General features: G+C 54.0%; 1 protein-coding gene across 1 annotated transcript in view; it reads left to right on the top strand.

Moving 5' to 3' along the window:
• Window positions 1-11,773, top strand: part of LRP5 (LDL receptor related protein 5) — a 102,296-nt gene that overhangs the window by 58,443 nt on the left and 32,080 nt on the right. Inside the window, exons 7-8 of the mRNA XM_081062389.1 lie at window positions 865-1,036; window positions 10,904-11,120. Of these exons, the coding sequence (XP_080918515.1) occupies window positions 865-1,036; window positions 10,904-11,120 (389 nt within the window). The remainder of the gene's footprint in view (window positions 1-864; window positions 1,037-10,903; window positions 11,121-11,773) is intronic.

Genomic DNA, 11,773 nt, shown 5'->3' with positions numbered 1-11,773 from the left:
GGGTATGTACAGTTGTATAGGGGACAAAGCTGAAGCCCAGAGAGGTTAAGGGACTTGCCCAAGGTGGGGCAGGAGCATGGACGCTGCTCCAGAGGGCAGTACTGTCCCCCAAGGAGGGTGAGTGAGGGTGAGAAGCGGGTCCCCTGGGGGGCAGGGGCAAGGAGGCAGAGGAGCTCACTGCTGGCTACAGGGAGGAGTCTGTGGCTCGGGGCTTGGTCCCCGCTCTGCCGCCGCTGAGCTCTGTCACCTCTGCCTCTTGGACCTCACTGCCCTCATCTGTGAGATGGGTGTGGGGGGCAGCCAGCACTACAGTCCCTCCCAGCTCTCAGTCTGAGGCCCCCACCCGGGCAAGTGGAGCCGGCAGTCGGGTGTGAGAGAGAGTGGGTTCCGGGGAGGAGGGCCGTGACTTGGGGCACAACTCAGGCAGTTTCTCCTCGTAGGCAGGAACCCTCCACCTGGGGGCGGCCACCCCAGAATCTAGTTTTTCTCCTTGGGGCCACACAGAACATGTCACCTGCTTTGCACGTGGGAGCCCCTCGGCCATTTGAAGGAGGGAAGGTCTCGCTCTGCCTCTTTCTCCCTCTTGGAGCTCAGCCCCTCCAGCCCCACGTCCCTCTTTAGGGTGTGTGCTATCCGCTGCCCTGCTGGACGGGAGATGAGCCCCTTTGAGCCTCGTGCAGTTAAGCCCGCACTGGGGACAGCATTGTTCCCGTGGGCGGCGGGCAGGGGAAAGGGGGTCTGTCCCACCAGCCAGCATTCCCCGAGCACCTCCCATGTGATAGGGATGGGCGTTGCTCTCAGCCCGGGGGATACAGCAGGGACATGACAAATGGACACGGTCACAGAGATGTGCTTCTTCTCCAGCCTCATGTACTGGACGGACTGGGGGGAAAACCCCAAAATCGAGTGCGCCAACCTGGATGGGCAGGAGCGGCACGTCCTGGTGAACACGTCCCTCGGCTGGCCCAACGGCTTGGCCCTGGACGTACAAGAGGGGAAGCTCTACTGGGGGGACGCCAAGACGGACAAGATCGAGGTGAGTGGTCCCCACGGGTGAGCACGGTCCGTGGAGCCGTCCGGTACAGACCTGCAGCCTGCCTGTCCTTGGGCCCTGGGTTTTGTGCAGAGCCTGGGCCCGGCCGCCCCTGCAGCCCGTCATACGTCTCAGGTGGGGCTCTGTTACGGGGACAAATAGAATCCTTGCAATAATCATTTACCACGATACAGTTCTGATGTGCAGAAAGGCCTTACAGAGCTCATAACACTGCAGGATATGCTGGGTTAAGTGAGATGTTACGGGGGAAGCGAGGGTCCCCGGGAACCCTCAGAACTACTTGTGTGACTTCTTGTGAGTCCTGAGCTATTTCAAAATACAAAGTCGTAATAAAACGTACACAGGACTCATACCCACCACCCAGCTTAAGCTACCACCCAGTATTAATGCAGTTGACGCCAGGCGTGACCACCGGCCTGAATTTGGCCATTCATCCCCAGGCACTAAGTGATATTTTCTTGTACTCCTTGGATGTCTCCCTGGACACTATGTGGTCTTGTTCTGCGTGATTTTGCATGCCGCATTTTAGGGGTGTCCTGTGTGCGTTCTTTGGCAACTTGCTCTTTGCTCATGGGTGCTTTTTTTTTTTGGGTGCTCTTGATGATACAGTACTTAAATTTGTCCCTAATGCAGGGCCGTTAGTGATGTTGAAACCTCTCCTTGGCATGGACACCTCCCTCAGTTCCAGTAGCTTCTGGACGATCCCTGTCTGCTTTTGGTCACCTCCCTTCCTGTTGGTGTCACCACTGGGGAGTCACCTTTGCTCTTCTCACGGCTCCATGGGGAGCCGCCCACCGGGCTGCTTGCAGAGTGCGGGTGGGCTCGAGAATATGAATGTGTGTCTGTGTCTCAGGGTTTCAAGCCACGTTTCTGAGCAGGATTGTACGGGGCGGCGGGGCACAGGGCTGGCAGATGCATGCCCCACTGAATCCCAAGCAGCCGTTGTCGTAGCCATTTCCTGTTGGAGCTCCCTGTAAACGATCATTTTTAGAAGGACCTTGTTTCTAAAGGGAGTTTGAAGACACTTGTTTCTCGAGCCTCTGAGCCTGAAGGCAAGACCCGTGTTTCCTGCGGGGTCGGCAGACCCTACCCACCCCAGGGAGTGGGTTGGGATGTGTGTGTCCAGCTGATGCCATTGGACGCGTTAAAGGCATCGATCCCTTTCCTCCCACGGTAGTGGGTTGTCTTTTTCATTGTGGTAAAATAACGTAAGACTGAGGACCTTAACCATTTTAAAATGGCATCTGGTACATTTACAGTGTTGTGCAACCATCACCTCTATCTACGTCCAGAACATTTTCAGCACCCAAAAGCCCGTATCCATTGAGCACTTGGTACCCCATCTCTCCTGCCCACCCCCCAGCCCCGGCCACCACTGGTATACTGTCTATCCCTATGGATTTGCCTATCCTGAACATTTCACGTGGATGGAATCATGCAATATGTGACCTTTCGTGTCTGGCTTCTTCGTGTAGTGTAATGTTTCTAGGGTTCATCCAAATTGTGGCATTTGTCTGTGCTTCATTCCTTTTTAGGGCTAAACAATATTCCATTGTATGGGCAGACCAGATTTTGTTCATCCATCTGTCTGTAGACGGACATTTGGGTTTCCACATTTTGGCGATTGTGAGTAATGCTGCTATGAACATGCGTGTACACATTCTTGTTTGAGCGCATATTTTTAGTACTTTTGGGTCTGTATCTAGGAGTGGAATTGGTGGTTCATATAGTAATTTTATGTTTAACTTGTTGAGGAACCATTTTACACTCACTAGTGGTGTATACATGTTCCAATGCCAACGTACCCTTCCCAACGCTTGTCATTTTTTTTCTTTTTTTTACGATTGGAGCCATCCTCATGGGTGTCCTGTGGTGACTCATGGTTTTGATTTGCATTTTCCTGATGACTAATTATATTTCACTTGCTTGTACCATCATAGTATTTTGTGGTATGTGGCATAGTCCCCATTTGTGGATGAGACACTGAGGTCCAGGGGACAGTGACTTGATCAGGGTCACACAGCACGTAGGTGGTTTTTGATTTTGCAATTTTATAATCAGTCCACAGACAGAGCCCCAAAACAGTGTCAGGTTCCTGGACGGAATGTAAACTTTACCCGCCGGGATAATGGACAAGTAGAACGGACAGAAGTTAGGACGCCGCAGGGTGGGGAAAGGTAGGGGAATATTAGAGTTTCAAGAAACTAAATAGAGGAACTAAAAATAGTTACGTCTGTAGCAGGAGGATGGGGAGGGGCATGTGAGGTGGCCGCAGGGGACAAACCAGAAACAGGCACCATGAGCGTATTACCTATTGATTTATAGTTAATCGCTAGGACTCTTAAAAAGACTGAAGAATTACAAGTGTTTGGGATTCTTGGATCAAACCATCTTGGGAAATGCCGGGTGACCTTCCTGTGGGACTTTCATATGCTTAAATCAGCTGAGGGGGTGGCCAGTTAGCTCAGTTGGTTAAAAGTGCGATGCTGGTAACAGCAGGGTCGCCGGTTCGATCCCCACATGGGCCTGTGTGAGCTGCGCCCTCCACAACTTGATTGAAACAATTACTTGACTTGGAGCTGATGGGTCCTGGAAAAACACAAATAAATAAAAGTTTAAAAAAAAGTCAGCTGAGCTTCTATGAGGGACCTGAGTTGCATGAGTGTTCTCAAACGACTCCATGTAGGGTCCTTTTCTTGTCCCACTGTGGCTCTGGTGGCACCCACTTTGGGACTATCGCTGCCGTCTGTCCACATGTCCAGAGCTGACCCTGGCTTTGGGGTTCGTGCTGGACGTACCATCTCAGGGAAGCCGCTGGCATGGATGGAGACCGTCTTCCATGTGGATTCGGTGTGTTTTCCTCCCAAGAGCGTGGGAAACACCCCCAGTGAGACGCAGGTGCTTTTGGGTGATGGCGGAGTCTTGGGACCTGTCTGGGACCCAGAACAGACCCTTCTGGAATTTTCTTCACTGGTGAAATGCCCCAGGGCCCAGGTAGCTGACATAAGGGCAAGCTTTTGGGAGGTGACCTGAGCATGGTTGGGGACTGGCCCACGTGTGCCTGCCATGTGACTGCTGCCTCTCGCCATAGGGTCTCAGCGCTTGCCACTGAGCACCTAGTGAGTGCCAGCTCTGCTCCACGTGCTTGGGGCCACCCTTGTAAATATGCCCCCAGCAGCTCCTCTGGTGTGTCCCTTGGGTGCCGCCTGTTACATGAACCTTTGGATCACGCACCAGCTGGGGTGCAGGGGCCACTGCTGGGGGTCAGCTGAGGAGTGAGGGACCGCGTTTACCTTTCTGAGGGTGTCGTCGAACCCCAGGAGGGAGGGATGGTCAGGGAAGGTATAAACCAGGTGAGGAAAGTGACAGGACATGTTTCACGCTTTGAGCAATGGTGATGTTTTGGAATTATGCCCTGAGACAAGAAATGGCTAAGCAGGCGCTAAGGAGCTGGAGGCGGCTTTGGGCACGTTTAGCCGCATTGCCTTGAAGGGCAGACAGATTCTGTTCCGCGTGGTTGTGCGCGTGGCCTGGCTCTGAAGGCCGGCGAAGGCACTGGAGGAAAGGGACTTTGGATGCCGAAGTTCCTTTAAATAGGCTTCCCTTTGAAGAGGCAGTCAGGCTCCTGTGTTCCGCCCACCCGTCCCCAGGAGGACTCGACAGGGCAGCTGTGCTGATCCCTTGATGAATTGGGAGGAGAACAAAGGTCTGCAGACTCTGCGCTGATGAAACGTGGATTCATCTGGACGGCATTCGCGGCGCATAGATGGGATTTGTGGGACAGGGTCCAGCTCGAGGACAGGCCCACGTGGTCCTCCAGGTGGGGCCTCCTGCTGGCCTCGTCTGTGTCAATGTCCTGGACATCAGGTTCTGACCAGGCCTCAGGTGGCCAGCTAGTTGCCATCATAAGTGACAGGTGGGAGTCATGGGGTGGCTCCCCGTGGGTGTGGGCCCTGGCCTCTCTCTCTAAGAGGCAGCCTGAGCTCCCCTCCCCACCTGGGGTGGGTGGGGGCGCAGCTAGGTCAGTCCCAACGCCGTGTGGGGTGGGTGTGGGCTGAGGTCTGGGGATGCAGCCCCCATTCTCCCTCTGCATCCCCTCTACTCCCTGTTTTTCAAGCTCCTGCTCCTTAACCCTAAGTCTGGAGCCCCTGGGGTTGGAAGTTCCTGCCCTGTGGTTACCCTTAGTCCACACGCAGCCTTGCCCGTGACTCCAGCTGCACCCTCAGGACCAGGCCTCCCCAATCCTACCTCCTGGCCTCGCACATTTCCCCCTCCCTCCTGTCTGCCCAGCTGGGAGCACTTCCCCTCCTCTGACTGGCCACAGCTCTTAGGTCTTGTGCCACAATATTGAACTTTATTTGCAAAAGTAACTAGGATTCACGGTCTCCCTAAGTGCCTCTGATTGATGGCCGCTCGGCCCTGCACTTCTGTCCTCTCCCTCTGACCGTGCTTCTTGGCAGATGCCAGGCCCCTGATGGCCCCGGAGGGTCCTCCCCCAAGCACTTCCTTCTGTCCAGAGCTCTCTCCCGAGCCCACGTGCCCAGCTGTCCCCTGACCTTCTCCCGTGGAGGCCTGGAATCACCTCCTGCCATATACTGTGGTCTCCTGTATGGGGATGAGTTACCTCCTCCATCCACTCGGGCGCCCAGGGTGGGGTCTTCCTTCCCAAAATGGCAACGTGGTGGTTTTAGCCTGGACACGGCCTGCCCCGGCCAGAAGCCAGGGTGCTGTCCATCCCATCCAGCGCTTATGCTCTTGCCTAGCCACGAATCATCATCATCATCACCATATCATCCTAATTTCACATGTTTGTGAGCAGGCCATGTCTCCCAAAGCGAGGGGGAGCTCTCTGAGGACTTGGGGCACACTGGGTCTGTGTTATTCCCTCCCACACTCTCTGTGGCTCCCACGTGTCCCTTGCTGGGCCTCACCTTGCATCTTCCTTTTCCGTAGCTGCCAGGCCGGTCGTCCCTGAGCAGAACTCCCCATCACATCACAATGCCCCCCCCCCCCGCCCCGTAGCCCCCTCCCCACCCTGTGGCAAGCATCTGTTCATCCCACAGCATTCACTGAATGCTGCCTCCTGCTGGAAATGCATCAAGGGGCAGACCTGCGCCCTGGTCGGGGGAGGCGTTCTAGAGGGGGAGGTAGAAAGGCAACAGATAACAGGACAACTGCAGGGCCTCAGAGACGTCCGTGCTCTAGAGAGCCGCCCAGGAGAGCGGGTGGGGGCGCTGGGGAGGGAGTCATTCAGGCTCCCCGACAGCACCCCAGCTGCTTTTCCAGCCACATTTGTTCTGAAGCCCTGCCTTCCCCCCTCACTTATTTGTGTAAATTCTGTCTGTTTCCTTCTGTTTCTACAGTAGAAGGGGGAATTGTGCCCACGGTAATCCTGAAATAGGCAAAACGTTTGTACACCCCTGTGCACACACATAGGAAGCAGGCACACCGTGACCAGGCGTGTCCATGCACGGTGGTTTCAGCCATTACTGAATCAGAGCAAGGACGGGTCTTGCCCTGTAGAAGACTTTTGCTGTCTTTCTCAAGCTTCCTGCCTAGTGTTTCCCCTCAGGATTGCTCCGACCCGAGGAGAGAACAGGCAGAAATCTCGCAGGCCAACCCCCAGTCCAGACTGTTTGGCTCCTCTCGGTGGCAGGAGGTGTCGCCTGTTTGTGGCTGACAGTGTACTTGCTGGTGGCCCTGGAAGGTCGCCTGGGGTGTCCGTGGCCCGCTGCTGTGAAGAGCTTGAGTCCCGGCAGCTGTCGGGGCAGGCTTTCAGGGGGAGTGCCCGGCGGGCCCTTCACACCTTGCGGGGCAGGCCGGCCGAGGCTGAGTCACAGACTGAGAAGTTAAAAATACCTCCATCTGTCCCCCTGCTCCTGACATTTACTAAGTCAAGGAGGTGACTTCTGACACAACCAGAACAAGCAGTCTTTGCAGCAGTGACAGATTGGCTGTATGTCCCTGCCCGTGCGCTGCGGGGAAGGAGAGCGTGGGGCTCCCTGGGACGGAGCTGTGTGCGTGCGCACGTGTGTGTTTAAGATCCTTTTGTATGACATGAAACAAAATCACCAGAGCAGTTTTAATTTTGTGTCTGACTGAGTGTGATAATTATTTTATCAGAAAACAATTCTTTTTCCTTCAAACGTGTACTTTCAAAGGGTTGTTCTTGGGCTCGGGTCTCTTTGCACGACCAAGTCGTTGTAAACAGAGGACTCTGTATAAGGAAATTGTAGCTCAGGTGACTTTCTGGGCTCCACCATTTTGTGGGGCCCCGTGCAGACTGCACAGCTGCGGCTCCTGCCCCTCGGAGCACAGCTGAGGTTGGGCTTCCGTGGGGTCTCCTCCCTTCCCACACACAGCGGTTGGTCTGCAGGTTGTGTGGTGGGCTGGTCGGGGGACAGGTGCCTGCTCTGTTTGTCCTGCCTCTGCCATGCCCACCGCCTCCCCCAGACCCGGGCATGGAGTGTGGATCTGCTGAGCCCCGGAGGGCAGAGGCTGAAAGGTCAGGGAGAGCAGGGCTGGCACTCAGGCACCTTTGGCATCTGACTCTACCCTTTTGGCAGACCTGGGAGACGTCTAGTCTCCTTTCTTGAAAATCAAGTGCATGGGAACTTCTAGAGCAGGGGTTGAAAACTGCTGTGGGCCACAGGCCAGGCTGCCTCTTTTTTTTTTTTTAACCACTCAAACACAGAGTGGTTTTTGAACTTTTAAATGATTTTTAGAAAGCAAAAAAAATAGTATTATTTCATGACATGTGAAAGTGGTTTGCAGTTCAAATGTCAGTGTCCACAAATAACGTTTGTTTTTGGCACAAATAAAGTTTTATTGGAACACAGCCATGCTTGTTCTTTCATGCGCTCTCCATGGCTGCTTTCCTGCTGCTGCAAGGACCATATGGCCATAAAGCTGAAGTTATTTACAGTCCTTTTCAAAAATCGTTTGCGGGTCCCTATCCAGGAAAATCCATCTCCCACAGTCTCTTCTAGCTCCAACATTCCTGGCTGTCCCAGATTCTGTGCTGTTATTTCTGAATTCTGTGTGGATGTGTTACCCGCCCAGGAGGCAGATGGGACCTTCTCTGTGTCTTGTCTCCTGACGTCAGTAAGAGGCTCTGCTAGGCTCAGGGCCCAGGAAAGGTAGAGGCCCCGAGCTGGGCCCAGAGGGAACCAGAGATGTTGAAACGCGTGCTCCCTGTAGACAGTCTCCTGCTGCAGGAGTTGGGAAGGGCCCAGCCCAGCAGAGTTACTTTTGCAGATGTGTTGGATTTGGTCAAGGGGTGTTAAAAGCTGCTATAAAAAGACCACTTTGGGGTCATTCATTTTCTTAAGTGTTAGGGTCCCGTTGCTCTTTCAGGTTGGGGAGCCTGCACGGTGCTTTGTGGGTTCTGTAATGGGTGTGGAAGGTGATGGGGTCGAGGTGTGGCCTCTGCGTCACAAGGAGGTTCTGCCCTTGCAGAGCCACGGTCCTGCCTTTGCTGTGGGTGCAGCCAGCCCAGCCACTCCCAGGTGGGGGGCAGCTCATTGCCACCTCCCACTTTGTTCTGGGCAGCCAGGGAATCAGGGCAAAGGTGGAGAGACGGACGGTGCCTTTGTGGGCTCATTTTCATCATCCTTAAGCCAGGAAAAATGTGCTCCCTCATCTCAGTTCTCTAGAACATTTACCTATGTATGTCTGAAGTTTCGTTATTTAAGGAAATACGGAAATAGAGAAGGAAGAGGAAACTCTCCAAGGGATGGGATTGACATTTTGGAATATTAAAACTTTGAGTCTTGTTTTTCCTTGAGTCTTGTTTCTCTGTGGTGTTAAGGTACTGTGTTCTGGCCCCCAAACCCAGCCACGCTCTTCTGAGTCTAGGACCAAGGGTTTGAGCCTCACCTCTCACGGGACACACACAGACCCCCTCTCCTCCCACCCTCACTTCCTCTGCTGTGATCCCAGGGCGAGACTCCCTCCCGGGTGCGATTTGTGCTGAGGGTTCTCTGAGGTGCTCTGTGTTCACCATGTAGCGTGTTTTCATCACTTTAACGTGCCTTCCTGTGTGGGGCCAAAACTGGAACCGGCACCTCAACCATTTTGGAGAGAGTTCATCCATCGCCTGCCATGTGCAGTTGACCCTTGAACAACACGATTTTGTGTGACCCTTGAACAACACAATTTTTGAACGGCTTATATGTGGATTTTTTTTTCAATAAATGTGTTTTCTCTTACGGTTTTCTGAATAACGTTTTCTTTCTTCAAGCTTATTTTATTGTGAGAATACAGTACCTAATACATATAACATGTAAAATATGTGTTAATCGACTGTTGACGTGATTGGGAAGGCTTTCAGTCAACAGCAGATGATTAGTAGTTAAGTTTGGGGGGAGTCAAATTATATGCAGATTTTCGGTTGCGTGAGCGGTGGATTGGCTCCCCTAACCACTGCATTGTTCAGGGTCACCTATACTGCTAACCCGAGGGGCCAGGAGTGGTACCCAGAATTCCACACAACCTGGGGTCTGCCACCCAGGTGAGGCTGGCAACTCTCCAGTTTAGGATACAAAGGGATGGTCCAATCCCGTGTTCACACCTGGGCTGCTGATCGGAACCACCTGTGGGAGCTGCCTTCAGGAGCCCTGGGCCTTCCGGTTCTTATTTAGTTGCCCCAGATTGGGGCCTGGCCATTGTTCTTTGTTTGTTTAAGTTCCCTGGGTGACCATAGCCTTTCCCCTCAGTTACAGGTGGCCAACTGAGGTCCACTGGGGTGAAGGGGCTTGCCCATGGGGCAGAGCTGAGGTGGGGCCCCCGGCTGCCTGCCCCTCCCACCTGACCCAGGAGTTTTGTCCAATGTGTCCGACAACAGAGGACCCGTCTTTTCTGTTCCACATGCATCTGATCTGTCCCAGGTATTTGCTGCTTGCAAAACAGGCTTTTAGTCTCTCTGAAGAGCTGGAAATATAATCTCGCTGCAGGAGACCTATTGAAACTTGCTTTTGATTCCATCGTGTCTCTTTCATCCTGGCCTGGAAGCCGAAAGTTGGGTGTTGCGTTTTTATCGTCTTCCTTTTAACATAAGTGTCTACAGGGTCCTCTGTTATCAGAATCACGTCTTCTGTTGATGTGTTTCAGTTGGTTAAGGTGTTTTTATGTTTGACAGTATTTTTCTCCTCTGTGGCTTTTGTGATTGATGCTTTTGATAAGCCCTGACTGTTCCAGAAAGGGATGGATGTTGGCTTGCACATCTCGGAGTAAATGGCCGCTAGTGCTTCTGGGGGTGGAAAGATCCTGGAGCTACAGGCTCAGACTCAGAACCAGAAGTGCCCTCAGAATTCATCTGGTCGTCGCCAAGCAAGGAGTTAGTCCACAGACAAGTGGACTAACAGGGCCCTCAGTGCGTTAGTTGTCCAGCCTTTGGAAATGCAGCTCCTTGTCTCGGGTGTGATCCGGGACCCCCCTGTGCTACACCCACGGCAAGCTTGCTAATCGATGCCAGGACTCCTTCCTGTGGAGCCCTACCTGGTCTGAGACCCACACCTGGGTACCAGGCAGCCACTGTCGGTCGATGAGCAGTGGGATGGGAGAGAACACCTCTTTGCCTTGCTATTCCAGACCACGCTGCCCCTCTCAGCACAGCATCCACCCCTAGGTAGGGGAGGCTGTGGAGAGAGGCCCTGCACCGGCCCTCACTGAAAATGTCGTTCGGCCAGCGCCCCCGATGAGCCGTGGCACCGGCTTTGTATGATGGCCTGGTGGGGTGCAGCCAGAGCTGAGACTCCTTCCTGGGAGTGAGCGTGTCTTGTTTTGGGCAGCTCAGGCTGGTTCAGACCTGTGTCTGCCCATCCAGACCTGTGTTTCCCATCCCGCCAGGTGATCAATGTCGACGGGACGAAGAGGCGGACGCTCCTGGAGGACAAGCTCCCGCACATTTTTGGGTTCACGCTGCTGGGGGACTTCATCTACTGGACCGACTGGCAGCGGCGTAGCATTGAGCGCGTGCACAAGGTGAAGGCCAGTCGCGACGTCATCATCGACCAGCTACCCGACCTGATGGGGCTCAAGGCCGTGAACGTGGCCAAGGTCGTCGGTGAGTCCTGTCAGCCTCCACCCACGGGTCAGCCGTGCCAGCTGGTGCAGGGAGAAGGGACAGGCTTGTGGATGTCCTTTGGTCCATGGGCGGCCCAGTTTGGGGCCAAAGCTGGAGGTGTAAGTGCCCAGCTAGGGTGTTCCACTCTGGGGATGAGTGTGACAGGAGGTGGTGATACTGTCTGGTTAAGGACAGGTGGGCGTGGGGCAGTGTATGGGCCAGGAATACTCACTAGGCAGTGGGTATGCACTGGCTCTATTGGCAGGAATGGTTATAACAATGGCTAACATAAGGTGAGTGCCTGCTGTGTGCCAGGCTCTGGCTAAGTGCCCTAGTGCCCAAAGCAGCCCTGTGTGCTAATGAGAATATTGCCCCATTCACACTGAGGGGAAACAGGCAAAGCCACGCAGCTAATGGGTGGCCAAGTTCAGGATTCACGCGTGCGTTGACCTCAACCTCATCGCCAAGATTTGCAAAAAGGTCACTTGCTACAATTTTGTCTGTTTATGAAAAGGATTCCCAATGCAGGTCAACAAGCTACATGGGAGAAAGTAGCATTCAGGTGGGATAGGGGGACTGTGGGCTCCGTGGGGTGGGGGCTCTGTTCCAGCGGGGGCCCCAGTGGCTAGTACAGTGCCTGCACATCACAGGCA

This window comes from Rhinolophus hipposideros (genome assembly GCF_964194185.1).
Source record: "Rhinolophus hipposideros genome assembly, chromosome: 10".
NCBI lineage: Eukaryota > Metazoa > Chordata > Mammalia > Chiroptera > Rhinolophidae > Rhinolophus > Rhinolophus hipposideros.
Note: the sequence above shows the minus strand (reverse complement) of the source record. Positions and strands in the feature narration are given on the sequence as shown.